At 36.2% G+C, this 16,698-nt stretch overlaps 1 protein-coding gene across 9 annotated transcripts in view; it reads right to left on the reverse strand.

Moving 5' to 3' along the window:
• LOC115221736 (palmitoyltransferase ZDHHC11-like) overlaps positions 1 to 16,698 on the reverse strand; it is a 122,363-nt gene that overhangs the window by 2,406 nt on the left and 103,259 nt on the right. For all 9 annotated transcript variants that reach the window (XM_036510950.1, XM_029791949.2, XM_029791950.2 and 6 more), the window contains 7 exons: positions 16,570 to 16,659; positions 14,958 to 15,083; positions 12,909 to 13,036; positions 11,241 to 11,275; positions 4,614 to 4,710; positions 3,736 to 3,832; positions 1 to 250 (listed from right to left, as the gene is read on the reverse strand). The exon at positions 1 to 250 is cut by the window's left edge and continues 2,406 nt beyond it. In XM_036510950.1, coding sequence (XP_036366843.1) covers positions 1 to 250; positions 3,736 to 3,832; positions 4,614 to 4,710; positions 11,241 to 11,275; positions 12,909 to 13,036; positions 14,958 to 15,083; positions 16,570 to 16,659 — 823 coding nt within the window. The remainder of the gene's footprint in view (positions 251 to 3,735; positions 3,833 to 4,613; positions 4,711 to 11,240; positions 11,276 to 12,908; positions 13,037 to 14,957; positions 15,084 to 16,569; positions 16,660 to 16,698) is intronic.

A 16,698-nucleotide genomic window follows, 5' to 3' on the forward strand; every position in this document is an offset into this window, starting at 1 on the left:
TCCGAATCCACCCTACCAAAACTACCCTGATATGAAGAAGGGAACGAACTGCTGTAATGAGAACTATGTGTTGCTGATATAGCAGAGTAAGTCCTGTCTGTTGGAATTTCCCGCAGAGATTCAACAGATTCTGAATGAAAGCTGGTTCCTGGTCCAGAAGCTGGTATCTGTATGGGTGGAACTGACCTAAACATCATAACTGGTGTCAAAGGTAGATCGTAACGACTGTGACCAGAAGCAACTCTTCGATCTGAAATTAAAGAAAGGGAAACCGTTATTAAAAACCAAAATAATACACACACATATCAGAAGATGAACACTATTATTCATCATCATCATCATCTAACGTCCACCTTCCATGCTAGCATGGGTTGGACGATTTGACTGAGGTCTGGTGAACCAGACTCCAATCTTATCTGGCAGAGTTTCTACAGCTGGATGCCCTTCCTAACGCCAACCACTCCGAGAGTGTAGTGGGTGCTTTTACGTGCCACCGGCATGAGGGCCAGTTTGGTGGTACTGGCAACAGCCATGCCCAGATGGTGCTTTTTATGCGCCACCTGCACAGGCAACGTCATTTAACATCCATTTTCCATGCTGGCATGGGTTGGACAGAGGCTGGCATGCCAGAGAACTGCACCAAGCTCCACTGTCTGTTTTGGTATGGTTTTTATGGCATTTTTATGGTGTTTTTTGCATTCCACCTGCACAGGAGCCAGTCCAGCAGCACTGGCAATGACCTCACTCAAATGTTTTTTCACGTGCCACCGGCACATGTGCCAGTAAGGCAACTCTGGTAACAATCATGCTCGAATGCTGCTCTTTACGTGACAATATTTAGTCATATGCTAATGCTATGTTTAACCTGGACTATAGTTCTCAAAAGTTCTTCATTCGAAGTGACCCACTGTTGCACGTATTCAGACCAGGTATCCAGTCCAAAGATAACCAAATACCTTGATACATGGAGGCCTTGCAAAAAGTCATAGATCTCAGACAGTCCTTTCTTCTGAGAGTGAGCTATAAAAAGTGGTAATTCTTCTCATGTCCAATGAGCTCTTAAGATTCTAGCATAAATTGAAATTGAGCTTACTAACATTAACCAGGCAGAACTGAATTAGAGAAAATAGTGCAACTTCAACATCAAGAAGTTTATTACTGTGAGGTACCAACCTGAAGAGTTAGTCAAAAACTACCCCATCCTATTGACTGCAGCTCTGATCTGCATTTTATCTCAAACACAGTAATGAAAGCTGCATGCACAGATAAAGCTTATAAGTTCAGCTCAACTTTACAGCTGATTCTATATACATAGGACAGCTTCATACACAGATAGAGATTATAAGCCAACTTTGATGAAAAAGAGCATGAAAGACTATTCTAGGGATGTCACCAGTTGTTGTCAGCCTACACAGACACTTAAAATATTAAAAGTAGGAACCAGATCTCATCAAATCACACACATAACCATCTTAAAAATAAAGAAGGACACATTGTACAACAGTCCTAAATGTATTAAGATGACTGGAATGTGTTCTGATCAATTAGGGCTGACCTCAGGCTAAATAACAATAATATGAAAGAAGAATGTCGTTTTTGGATTTGGTTTGCAAGATTCTTTTTATGAGTTTGTGTGTTGAAGCATATTCTGTTGTGTCTGGGGAGAGTCATTTTCTTTTTGTGCCTTATTATGTAACACACTCACCGGTAAAATTTCCACTTTTTTCTTATTTTTATTTTCCTAAAATTTTCGTTGCATCTTGCAACCTTTTTAATAGACTTGACTCTCAACCTTTTCAAGACTATTAAAAAGGTTGCAAGACGCAACGAAAATTTTAGGAAAATAAAAATAAGAAAAAAGTGGAAATTTTACCGGTGAGTGTGTTACATTATAAGGCACAAAACGAAAATGACTCTCCCCAGACACAACAGAAAGAAGAATTAAAAAATTTTTTTTGATCAAAAGATAAGGCTTTAGTTATTTAGGAGATCATTTAACTCTGCTAAACAACTCATAGGTCTCTAATTAAAAATATTGATATTTTTTCAGTCAATTTATTGCGTATCAGTTGCTTTTCTCCCATATTTTCTTATAATATTTCCTGGCAACAGTTCCAAATATAAATTGTTATTATAACAAATGAACAGATGCCAGTAGCATTTATTGTTCTTAGGGCTCAAATCTATTTAAATGTTCTCTAGCCTACATTGTATTCAGCATCCACCAAACAATACATTTTCATTTGATAGCAGAAAAATGAAGTTTTTCAAGAATTTCCACCAGCTGCTTTCATACCTAGTTTACTGGTCAATCTACCATGTAGACATTATTCAAAACTGTCTCAATGTAGGAGAGATAAGTATAACACATTAAAACATGGAGCAAGAGATTCAAATTCTAAATATATCATCATCATCATCATCACCGTTTAACGTCCGTTTTCCATGCTAGCATGGGTTGGATGGTTCAACTGGGGTCTGGGAAGCCAGAAGGCTGCGCCAGGCCCAGTCTGATCTAGCAGTGTTTCTACAGCTGGATGCCCTTCCTAACGCCAACCACTCCATGAGTGTAGTAGGTGCTTTTTACGAGCCACCTGCACAGGTGCCAGACGAGGCTGGCAAACGGCGATGATCGGATGGTGCTTTTTATGTGTCACCGGCACGGGGCAAGACAAGGCTGGCAACGGCCACAATCGGATGGTGCATTTTACGTGCCACCGGCATGGAGGCCAGTCAAGGCAGTGCTGGCAATGGCCACGTTCGGATAGTTCTCCGATATATACTATTTATTCCAAAGAGATATTCATATAACAATTTTGGAAATTAGAGCAAAATAAACCTGGTAGCAAATTTGTATTTATAAGCTAATCAGTGGAAATGGGACTGACAAAGTGCCCATGTCTTTTGCATACCCTCCAACATTATTTGGTGGGCATCCAATAGAGAAGCTCCTGCTCAAAGGCTCAAAAGTTTTGGGGGGAGTACAGAAAATTTCCAAGGTTTCAATGAAAACTAATCTCATTCTACAAAAAAAATCTCTCTTTAAGGTGGGCACAAAACCAAAAACAACAAACTTTTAGCTTATTTGGTTAAGCCTAGTTGGTCACTAAACTCACCCCATCCTCACCAGCCTCTACACACACATCCTCATCATCATCATTGTTCGACCGTGGTCGAGACAATGGAATTTACCATGCTACGCCAGACTTCACGGTCCATCATAGCATTATGGAGATCCTGTTGCTGGATGCCTGTATCCCTGGAGATTACATCAGGGTAGGAGAGTGTGCGCTCTCTGGTATTGCGAGTAGATGGCTTCCAGAGGAGAAGAGTAGAAATTGCCTCGTATTCAGCTCTACAGCAATGTCCAGCAAACTGGACTCTCCTACCTTTCACAAGAGATGACACAGGTGGTAGTTTCCCATATATTTGCACTTTGGTTGGATGGCGCTTCCACGAGAGATTTTGAGCTCTCATAAGGAGGCGAGTGTAGGTTCCATCCAACCGCCTCTCAAGCTTCTTTGGTAACATCCAGGTTTCTGAGCCATATAGTAGAATTGGTTCGACTGTGGCTTTGAAGATTTCAAGTTTTTTTTGTTTTATCGCCTACACACACATACACACACACAGTGTTTGAGACTGGTATGAACAAAGGCAATAATAAGACAACAATAAAGAAATACGTTTACAGCCATCAAAACCAAAAGGATGATTGATATAAGAAATGTTGTTTACCTCTAGTCATGGCAAAAAGTTCCCGCTCTGTTACTGAATGTGAGATTTTTCGATCTTTCTTTCGTTTCCTTCTCTTTTTCACAGGGTCTTTGTCAAGCTAATAAAGACAAATGAAAGAGATTTTCAAAAACAGTTACATACAGAAAAGAAAAACAAATCCCTTATTTTATTTTTCTAGTTTAAATTTGATTACAAAGTATAAGAGCAGGAGGGAGCTCCACCTGAACACTCCCGGTTGCTCTTCTAAAATCTGAGTAATCATGAAGCCCTTCTAAAGCAAAAAAACCTGTTCTGCACTGGCTCCCTTCTCTCATCTCCCTAATATGAACTGTCCCTACCTCAGAGCTCATAATCTTACAAGCCGCTTGGTGACCTCACTAACATTGGTAGCACAAAAAAAGCATCCTGTACATGCTACAAAGTGGCCCCTTTGGGCAAGTATCTTCTGCAAAAGCCTCAGGCTGGCCAAAGACTTGTGAGTGGATTTGCTAGACTGAAAGCGTGCCATATGTTCTTCTACTCTTTTACTTGTTTCAGTCATTTGACTGTGGCCACGCTGGAGCACTGCTTTTAGTTGAACAAATGAACCCCAGGACTTATTCTTTGTAAGCCTAGTACTTATTCTATCAGTCTCATTTGCTGAACAGCTAAGTTATGGGGATGTAAACACACCAACATCAGTTGTCAAGTGATTGTGGGGGGATAAACACAGACACACACACACACACACACACACAAACAAACATATATACATGACATGCTTCTTTCAGTTTCCTTTTACCAAATCCACTCACAAGGCTTTGGTTGGCCCAAGGCTATAGTAGAAAGAAAGAAAGAAAGAAAGAGAAGCAGTATGTAAAAGGGGAATAGATACTTACCCTAGCTGAAGAAACTTGTTTAGAATCTTTATCCCTACATGATAATTTATCAACGGAAACATCATCCCCAGGGTGCCTAGGAACAGTTGAACGGATTCTGGAAAATACAAACAATAGATAAATTGATTGACTTAAATTAATTAAGGCGATGAACTTAAACCAGTTATTAAAATAGTTGTACATGCATTCTGTAACATCTACACAATGTGTATGTGTGTGTATATATATATATGTATATATATGTATATATATATACATATATATATTTCAGACAGAGTAAATATTTACAATGTAATTCAACTACATCTCTTACAATAAAACTGTCTGCTTATCTTGAACAGTTTAGCTCAGCTAATGTATTCAAATGCCCTGCTAAGCAATTATCATTTCCCCCTGTATCTTACTCCATCCCTTTTTAATATCTACCCACCCCCCATGACGCCATGGTGATCTCATTCTCGCTCACAACATCATAAGCGGAAAGTGTAACCTCTCGAAAGAGCTGCTCTTCACCCCTGCTCCAGAGCGTTGGCTGCAGGGTCACTCCGAAAAGCTCTATCTGTGACGATTTTATCTCAATCGAAGGAGAAGGGTTTTCTCCGTCCGGGTTGCGGATCTGTGGAATAAGCTGCCGGACGAGATAATGAAGATGCCGACGATTGCTCGGTTCAAAGTCTCTCTTGACCAGAAATGGCCTGAACTCTTTGCATGAACACTCTCCCTGTACATAGCTCCATGTGCCCCTACATGGCCTTGCTTTTGGCTTTTTGAGCCAAAAAATTAACTTAACTTAACTTAATTAATCACTGTTCTTTGATACTAAACGAGAAATCTCTTATCTCTTTTCACACTTCCTCAATACTAGTGAATGGAGAAAGAGGATTTGAACATATTGACCTGATACTGATGATCACCAATCTCAGTATAAGAAACAATAGACATGTGGAGATGGTGGTAGTAGTTGTAATAGTAATAATAATATACTAGTAATAACTGTAGCTATAAGAATGCTTTTTTCTTCTTTTATTCTAATAGCTTCTTTCCTTGAACTGCTGCTCTCTGGAACTCATTACCATCATCTTGTTTGCCTCTGGTCATTGATATTCAATCCTTTAAGCTTTCTGATAATCAAAATCTCATGAATTTGTAGGCCCCTTCTTTTCCATTTTTGTAGTCCTTTATGTTATGTGAAGGCGCATGGCTCAGTGGTTAGAGTGTCGAGCTTACGATCGTGAGGTTGTGAGCTCGAATCCCGCACTGGGCTGCGTGTCGTGTTCTTGAGCAAGACACTTTATTTCACGTTTCTCCAGTTCATTCAGCTGTAGAAATGAATTGCGATGTCACAGGTGCCAAGCTGTATTGGTCCCTTTTACCTTCATTATATCACACTTAATCCCTCACTAAGCATTATCCCCAGATATTTCATATGAAGTGTTGGAACATTGGAGAAAGATAAAGATATAAAAAAAAGGAGAAGCAAGCATTTATTGCTGATCATTCAATATAACTAGAAAAAACCAAGTCAAATGAAAAAAATGTTTAATCTTAATATTTATAAAAATAACAAGAAATAAAATTACAAATAAATTTCTTTCATGCCTACAGTAGCTGTTAGCACAATATATCATTCACGTAAAATTTACACAAAAGATATTAGGTCCAAATTTGTCTGTATAATTTGGCCTACTCATGCAACTTAATCTCATATGACAACAAGATTTACATTTATCTAGCAAATGTAACACTGACACAATGCTTCTGCAGCTATAGACTGGAACCGTTAACTCTTTGACAACAGGGTTTAACAGTAAACTAGGTTATTCATAAGTAGTAGCCCTTACACACTGCTGCTTGCAGCTGTAGACTGTTAATCTGAAACCATTAACTCACAGATAACATGGTTTACAGATAGATTAGCTGTATAGTAAAAAGGCATTTAATACCTTTACTGGTAGTGATGGACAGTGAAATGATAAATGCCGTAACAATACAGTTAGCAACCAATACTCAAATGTTGCCATCAGCTACAAACACTGGAAAACCTATTAGTATGCTAACAACAGGGTGTGTAGTTAGAAAAATAATATTCTATTACTACACAACATTGCCAGTTGTCAGCTTGGTTCATAACTGGAGCTACGATAAGTGATGCCAGCAACGGCACATTTATAAAAGAAAAAAGGCACAGGACAAAATTGTTGTTAGCAAATTTTTCTAACTTCATTCTGTTCTCATTTCAATTAAAATTCTGTCAACACTTTTACAAATTTATCTTCTTAAACCTAACTGAAATTTCTTTTTATACTATTTCTCTTCAAGCTTTTATACAAACGTAAAATCCAGTCAGAATTCTGGCTATTTCTCGCTTCTTGCAAAGAGCTCTTGCTATATAACAAGACTCAGACTAATCTTCAATGTATATAAAAGAGCAAAGACATCTCTACCTTCTTTAGAAATTAGTTCAACTTCATTTCATACTCTTTTCATTTCAAGCTCATCTGTTTCCCTTGCAAATAAATAGTATAACATAATCATATTCTATCCAAGAAAAAGCCCTCGCAATAAAAATTTCAACCTTCAAATAGTTCATCAGCTGATTCAAATGTTTCGACCAACCAATCCTTTGACCATTTGTCTTATGACAAGATCAAACATACCCCTTAATCAATAGTTCACACAAGAATACAGTCCACAAAGACAGACTGGATTTGAAATGAAGAGAAATTAAATGAATCTGATAAATTTCCTTGATCAGCTCTCACTGAATCTCAAGAAATCAAATATACTCGAATTTATGTCTTTAGATTTTGTTCTATGGTCACTCTTAAGATTCCAGCTCACATGTTAGGACCTAATTGCCATGGTGATGACCTACAAATTGGACATAGTATCAGCAATTTGTGAGTCATTTCCAAATGCTTTGTTACATATTTTCTATATTAGTCAGAAGAGTTATTCCGTAACAATATATTCCAGATATCTTCTAGGCTTATTAAGCAGCCATCTTTAATGTTTTGTGGAGTTTTAACATTTCAACCTATTATGCTAATGTGCCCATCAAAAGCATGATGGAACAGTAGCCATTTATTGTTAACACAGCTATTGTTTCCACAAAACATTTTCTTCAAAACATCTTGTTAAATAACCTTTAGTTTTGTTGAACAATAAAGTCAGTGAGAGCTAAAGCCATGTCTGTTTTTACAACTAATAATCTTGATGTTGTCATGTCAAATTTTGAAGATGATAAAGGAGAGAGGGAAAGTTGTGGCAGATATATTTTCCCAAAGTCATTACAAATGTAATTTAAGTCGCTTCTAATGAGAAGCGAAACTGGAATGCCTATCTTATTCACTGATAACTTACTGATGCATAGCATATTTGATACAGAGCCGTATACATATTATATTGAATAACTATGGTACTAGATAACTGACCCTGTGGTCAAAAATTAGAATTTAAAAAGGGTCATAAACACTAAAATGAGAGTGAGCAAGACCTACCTTACCCTAACAATTCTGTTGTAAGCTTCAATGACTATATCGCAGAAAGATATCAATAGGGTAGTTTTCCAAAAGGCTCATACAAATGGAATCATTGAAAGAGCTTCTGTGGAGAACCCTGATCTGCTCAATAAAGCAGCTGACCCTTCTTCTAAAACTCCCTATTATCTTTAATATGGTCGTGGTTAGGGAGCTTGCTTCCTAGCTACATGGTTTCGGGTTCAGTCCCACTGCATGGCACTTTGGGTAGGTGTCTTCCACTATAGCCCCGAGTCGACCGAAGCTTTGTGATTGAATCCGGTAGGTGGAAGTTACTGGCGTGTATGTATATTTGCGTGTAGGTGCTCAGTGCCTCTCCAAAAGAGAGAGAGATAGAGAGAGAGAGAGGGTTAGTCATGCTTTTATGTCCTATATTTAGGGTCAGCATGCTTCACGATACGGTTATAGTTAGACAGATGATCAAATAAATATCAAAGTTCAACCAAAATGAACACATCAGATAGTTAATATCAGATGTCCAGGATCTTTGATTCCGTGGGTTGCTTCTGGGCATTTGATCGACTTCCTCTGTGCTGTAGGTCTTCTTGGTTGGAACTGATTGGGTCTGGCCAACAATAACACAACAATTCATGCAACTACGAAACAGATATTGATTAAACTGGTGGACAGTTTCTAAAAGGCAATATAATTACTGAGCTGTTTATTGTCATGCAGTTGCGTTGTTTAATCATTCTGCGTGTGATTTAGTATTTTCCTTCTGCTTGTCGGTAAAATTAGTTTCTATTAATATACTAAAATAAAACTATTACACGAGAGTTTTGTATCAACAATTTTTCTCATAAACAAAACAAACCCAATAGTTTCCCTTGTATCATGAGGTAACTCGAGCAACCCAACGACATGAACAGCATCAATAAATCATGCAACTTTACTCATGCAACAACAACGATGATAATAATAATAATAATAATAATAATAATAATAATAATAATAATAATAATAATAATAATAATAATAATTTTATCACATGCAGTAAAAGCACATGATAAAAATAAGACTACTGAATAATAATAATAATAATAATAATAATAATAATAATAATAACAATAATAATATGTAAAATTGACAGTTATTATTAGAAAATTAAATTGAAAAATTATAAAATCCTTAAAAATATGAAGTGATTGTAGGATTTTATGAAGAATATGGGATGAAGTGTTTATCGTTATCATTATATTTAGTGGTAGAAGGAAAATACTAAACTGTAGGTCCCTTTTAATTGAGAACCTTAACTGGATTGGATAAGGGATAAAGTTGTAAGGCCCACCATGTTAGCGCTGACTGTTCGGTCTGACTATGCTATCATCGCCAATGTTGTTATACACACAGCCTTTAAGGACTTGTGGTTAGTGATAATTTTGTGGAAGATAAATCACCTTTGAGTGAGGTGCCAACCTATCATCATCATCATCATTTAATGTCCATTTTCCATGCTGGAATGGGTTAAACGGTTTGACTGAGGTCTGGAAAGCCAGCAGCTGCACTAGGCTCCAATCTGATCTGGCAACATTTCTACAGCTGGATGCCCTCCCTAATGCCTATCTTAATTAATATTCCTAGAAGACCAAGTACCTATTCCTAATTGCTAAATGAAAAGATGGGCATAGAGTAAAGTGTACTGTCTATTACATTATGAAATTTGTTTTACATCTTTTTTTTTCCCATGCCTGTATGGGTTAGATGAATATATACTGTGGTGCTGTTTTTAACCTCAGTACATATATTCTTCCTGTTGCTAACCCTTATTTGCTTATCGAATAATGGATTCTAAAAAAAAAAAATTAATTCTACTCATCTTCAAAAACACAGAACTACAAGCTGATTTTTTAGGAAGGCAATGTTGACCAGCATCACCAATTTTTGTCCAATGCTTTGTACACAAGGACACAGGATTTAGACATCCACACAGAAATACATACAAGCAGTAAGTTTGAACTAAAGACCTTTAATCAGGCAGGCCACTAGCATATCTGATCAACCATTCTGCTTTTAATGTTTCTTTGGAAAAGAAATTATTTTCCAATTTATGATCAAAGCGGTAACCCTTCCTAACTTCCAAATGAAGGACAAAAGCCTGATGCTTTCAATCCTTTACTCCCCATAGCAATTATATTATTGAACTCTTGTATGAAATCTCTTAGGGAATAATAATGTAATAGAAAGTACTGATTTGATAGGAAGTGAGAATAATGGCTACTAATGGGTGAGATACTGCATTATATTATGTCTAAATCAAGCTCTAAACCTAATTAAGAAATTGCTATTTAAAGCAACACTGTAAATCTAATTAAGAAATTGCTAAGTTAGTAGTGAAGAATGGAATTTAAGTTAATAGTAAAGAACAGAAATATGTTATTACAATGTATAGAAGTATTTTAGTGAATGAGTTTAACCACACCAAGGATTTCTAGCAATATGTAAATAAGAAATATCTACTTATATATATATATATATATATATATATATATATATTAGAAGGTTTTGAGATGATATATATATATATAGGAAGGTTTTGAGATGATGTATATATATATATAAAAATTAGATAAAAACACTTTTTATCAATTCAAAATGAACAATTAAATTACACCATCTAGAAAATTACATATAATAGAAACATTAAAATTAAAATAACAATAAAATACCGATGATTAAGTAAATTGCAAAAAAAATAATAAAAACATATATAATTGTTATTCTATCAATTATATACGTTTTTAATATTTTTAATTATTTTTATTATTATTTTTTTGCAATTTACTTAATCATCGGTATTTTATTGTTATTTTAATTTTAATATTTCTATTCTATGTAATTTTCTAGATGGTGTAATTTAATTGTTCATTTTGAATTGATAAAAGGTGGTTTTTTTTCTAATTTTTATATATATATTATATTGTGTGAAATTTGATTTAGTATTTCTAAATTGAATTTTTTTTTCCCTGTAAGTTAGGATTATATTCCCTCAAATAATTATTATGTATATATATATATATAAACAGGTGAACAAAATTTTTTAAAATGATAATAAAGAAACTACGAACAAAAACAAAACATTCCAACTAACCCTTTCCGCCCGGAAACAGGCACCACTTTATTTAGCTGAAAAATATAACAATACCAATTTTCAGTATAAATTCTTGAAGTTTGGAAGAAAAATACAAGTATAAAACATAAATATATAAATATATTTAGCATAAAAAATAGGTATAAATGACATTAAAAATATGACATAAAAAATAAATGATATAAAAAAATATGTATAAATGACATAAGAAAATATGTCCCAATAGTATTTAGAATAGTATTTTTAATACTGTTGGAACTTACTCATAAGGTACAATAATCTTATATATACACCATTCTGCCAAAATAATGGAACTGAAGATGCAATATCCCTGCATATCTCATGTCTATATTCATTCTTCCACTTCACTCTCTGTTTCATATCTTATCTAGAATAACTATTGCTTAACCATTTTCTCACACTGTCTCCAATGAAGGGATATATAAAATACCCTGGAAACAGCTGTAAGACCTTATATTTATAAATGTTCTGAAATCTTTCACACCCTTGGATTTTTATTGCATTCTGTCAATTTATATATATATATATATATATATATATATATATACATATATATATATATTATATATATATATATATATATATATATATATATATATATATCAGCTGAGGACAGCTGATATCTTGAGTATTGAGGCGATGATGCACAAGCACCGGTTGCGTTGGACTGGAAACCTTATTAGAATGAAGGATAGAAGGATTCCTAAGCAGATGCTCTATGGAGAACTTGTGAATGGAAGGAGACTCCGGCAGAAAACCAAGGCTGCGATTTAAGGACTGTGTCAAGTCCTCGTTAAAGGCCTGTGATATGCAGGACACTGACTGGGAGAACAATGCCTGTCATTGCCACAGATGGAGGAAGCAGGTTAAGGAGGGGATCAACACTTTTGAGAGAGCATGTATCCAGCATGAAGAACTTAAGCGAGCTGCGTGAAAGCGCACGGCTCGTATAGTGAATGGGGAAAGCTTGGTCTGCAATGTTTGCAGTCGTGTATGCTTGTCAAGAGCAGGGCTCATTAGCCACCAACGGAACTGCAAATGCAAAATATAAGTTAGTCCTAGAGCGCACAATGTTCCTGAAGGTCGGCAATCTCCCTCAGTCACGAGTGGACGGCCATCATCATCATCATATATATATATATATATATATATACACACACACACATATATTCACACATATGTATACATATACATATATATATACACATACACACACATACATACACATGTGTATAGACATGTACACACATGTTTTTACACACATACATAAACACATATACATATGTGTACCCATACATAAACATACATACGGTTGTACCCAGAAGCTTAAAAATGTTACCTAGTTAAATTCTGGAAGGAAACTAAATAGATATTGATGATGTTCAGCTATCTTTACCATCTCTTTGACAAAATACTGGTTTTTAATACATAGATTCACTATTGTAAGAAAACAGAAATGAGTTTGTGTAATTCTTCATGTCTTTCTAGAAAGTATTAAAAATGTAAATGAAGAAAAATGGGCTGACACTTGGGATCAACGTTGTTACATATGTAATTCAACTAGGAGCTTACTTTTAGAATGACACAGTAAAAACGAAGACAAAAGTCGGTAAAAATTCAAAATTTTCAGTAAAAATTCTTACAAACCTTCTTAGAAATATTGCCAAATGGAGAAGTCTTCGCTGCGGTAGATTTCTTCATTTCTAATGCAGCTTCTTCTTCTTTTTCCTGCCTTGCTTTCTGAATGACTTCAAATGTTGTCAGATTCTTATAGGCTATGAATAACAAAACAGCAAATATAAAATGAGATTAAACAAAACAGATTCAACAAAGAAAGCATTCTTTCTATGTCATCACATCATCACATCAAAACTTAATTATTCCTTATTTTTGGAACCGTATCTCAAAGCACATACTATTTTACTATTTTACTTGTTTCAGTCATTTGACTGCGGCCATGCTGGAGCACCGCCTTTAGTTGAGCAAATCGACCCCAGGACTTATTCTTTGTAAGCCTAGTACTTATTCTATCAGTCGCTTTTGCCGAACCGCTAAGTTACGGTGACGTAAACAAACCAGCATCGGTTGTCAAGCGATGTTGGGGCAGGGGGACAAACACAGACACACAAACATACACACACACACACATATATATATATGCATATATACGATGGGCTTCTTTCAGTTTCCGTCTACCAAATCCACTCACAAGGCTTTGGTCAACCCGAGGCTATAGTAGAAGACACTTGCCCAAGGTGCCACGCAGTGGGACTGAACCCGGAACCATGTGGTTGGTAAACAAGCTACTTACCACACAGCCACTCCTACGCCTAGAGCTATAAAAAATAACAGCATGTAATATTGGGCTGAAAAAGCTTTATGGACAGAAAAGGCTGAACGCTGCTGAACATTTATACACTGTTATTTAAAACTCTATATGTGCTTCATGCTACAGTCCCCAAAAATAATTATTTCATGTTCTCTCAAAAGTTTCCAAATTCTTATGATGTTAATATCTATACATAGCTTACTACAACTTATCTTAAGCCCATGTAGCAGTTCCTTCATTGTAATTACTAGCATAAAAAAATTAACAAAGCATTCTGGAATCAAAGGACATGTCATGTGTAAAAAAAAAAATAAATAAATATATTATTATTATTATTATTATTATTATTATTATTATTATTAATGAGTGAGAGAGCAGTGCATGCCATCAACATGACACTGGGGTAAAAATATACAAAGCCCAGTATACCCATCATGACTACCCGTCTGAAAAGGATATACCAGACACATGCATCACAACCAAATGTGTGTGACATGTTGATCTCATATCAAGATAAATAACACATGCAGGTGGAGCCCAGTTAGAATTTTCTTCTGGTTAAGTAACCCATCCTGCTCAAAAGGTCCCTGAATAAGGGTTGTTTAAGGATGTTGAACAAAACACCCATGTTTCCAGAGGTGAATTATTCAAACCCCAAAGAATCCCTCACAACACACAGCTATGATGCTCCCCCACTACTTCTGCTCGTGATCAGAGATGCACATATCGTCAGCCACTAAGGGACATGCTCAACTGGTTAAGGTCAAACCAGTGACAAGCAAATCTGTGGTATTGAGCAGAATATTTGCTGTAGCCCATCTTTTATACCAAGACAAAACAATGCACATGATAACACTTCCAATCAGTTAAGATCAGAAGCCATGAGAGCCACTGCCTGGTACTGCATCAGGGCATTTATTATTATTATTATTATTAGTAGTAGTAGTAGTAGTAAGCCTCGCCTGGCCCCCGTGCTAGTAGCACGTAAAAGCACCATCCGTTCGTGTCCGTTGCCAGCCTCGCCTGGACCCCGTGCCAGTGGCACGTAAAAACACCATCCGTTCGTGGCCGTTTGCCAGCTCTGTCTGGCACCTGTGCAGGTGGCACATAAAAAGCACCCACTACACTCACGTAGTGGTTGGCGTTAGGAAGGGCATCCAGCCGTAGAAACACTGCCAAATCTGACTGGGCCTGATGAAGCCTTCCGGCTTCACAGACCCCAGTTAAACCGTCCAACCCATGCTAGCATGGAAAACGGATGCTAAATGATGATGATGAGTAGTAGTCGTAGTAGTAGTCGTAGTAGTAGTAGTAGTAGTAGTAGTAGTAGTAGTAGTAGTAGTAGTAGAAATAGCATTTGCACTTACTTAGGTATATATGAAACAGCAGGAGATGCGTCAGTAGTAAGGCAGCAACAAAAGTCAATAAGACTGTGAATCCCATCAAAAATAACCAGTACTCATGTGGGGCAGAGAAAGTGAGGATGGAGAAAGCTGCAAAAGGAAGAGAACAAAACAATAGAGACAGGGAGTCAAGAGAGGCATTTAATTGTCTGAAAATATTCAACTCCAGAATCTAAGAATCTTCAATCCTGGATTCATTGTTGCTCAGTCATTTATCGTCTATTTCTAGAGAGAAATATAAGGCATTATGTGTTGCATCCCAGATCCTAACAAGTGCCTTCAACTCTATTTGAACCTCTGTTTATGTCACTTAACCTCTATCTAACTTGGTAAACCCTTCACTAAGCATTACTTGTGACACTTCATTGCAAAGACTACCATTCAGTAAAATGCCCTTCACAACAAGGGAGCTCCTATGTTGTTGCTCAAGGGGTTAGGAATAGCAACCAAATTTCCCTCAAACCCTTACTATCTAAAAAGAAAAAGTACACATTAGATCAGTGGTTCTCAACTAGGGTCCATGTTGCTAAAAAATTGGTTGTACTTCAACAATACACAAAATATTTTAATAATCTTTTTATACAGTCCCTAATAATATTTCATTACAAAAATATAATAGGATTTTTGAAACATCAAATGGCTATGGGGATCCATCAAAGTGAAATAAGAATCAAAGAGGTCCATGGTCCAAAAATGGTTAAGAAACACTGCATTAAATAATGTAGTCTAAGATACTCCTAATAATAGGTCTACTTGACCAAGGCTAACCTGGGGCTAAACAGTGCTAACAGCCCTCTTCTCATTTGCATTTACAAGATGCACCCAGGTCTCCTGTCCAATCTTCTTTCTTCTTCTTCTTACAGCATTCACCCGGGGTGGGTTGAGCTGGCTTCATTTATCCTCAATGCTGCATCTTTCACAAACACCGACCAGGCCTGACGATTTGAGGCCTCCTGTCCAATCCAACCAAGTAATCTACCCAGGACCCCACTCACCGGACCCTACACTAATCAGTATGTTCTGTCCTTTCTTCCTAGAATGCCAACCCTCCGAATTTCTTTATCTTCTACATTTTTCCCAACAAACATTAATTTTTCCTATCTTCTCAGCAGACTCAAAGGAATTTTTCCATGTCTTTCTCAACAGTTTTTAATCTATCATCCATGTTTAACTAGGATAACTTGCACCTATTATAAAAAAGCCATATTTAGATAATGTGAAATACAGTTGCTAATGTGACTGTTTAGGCCAAGATAAGCCTTAATAGAGCCATGACAATCCCATCCTTTTTATGGGTATGTAGGACCACATAAGATATTAAAGATGGTAGTGTGTCATTTGAAGGAGACTTAGCTGTTATTTCTAGGAGTTTCAATGATCACGTACAGGTCATCTTGTTAGTTTAATGCAGTTAGATAGATTGATGCATAACATTAGCAAATATTTTAGTTTCCACTTTTTTATTGCAAAAAAAAAAAGATTGTGAATATTAGAATTAAAAACTGAAAGGAATTTGATAAAGAAATGTAAACAAAGAGAGTATTTGAAGAATTAAACCTAAGTAAAAAATACTTACTGGGTTTGCCAACAGGCAGAACTGTTGCGGTGGGTGTGGTTATGATAGCAATTAATGAAGTAGCTGTCAGAGGTGAGCTGCTCACAGGTTCTGTAATGCAACAACAACAACAATAAAAGTTAATTTTTG

Source organism: Octopus sinensis, linkage group LG18 (genome assembly GCF_006345805.1).
Source record: "Octopus sinensis linkage group LG18, ASM634580v1, whole genome shotgun sequence".
In the NCBI taxonomy this organism is placed as follows: Eukaryota; Metazoa; Mollusca; class Cephalopoda; order Octopoda; family Octopodidae; genus Octopus; species Octopus sinensis.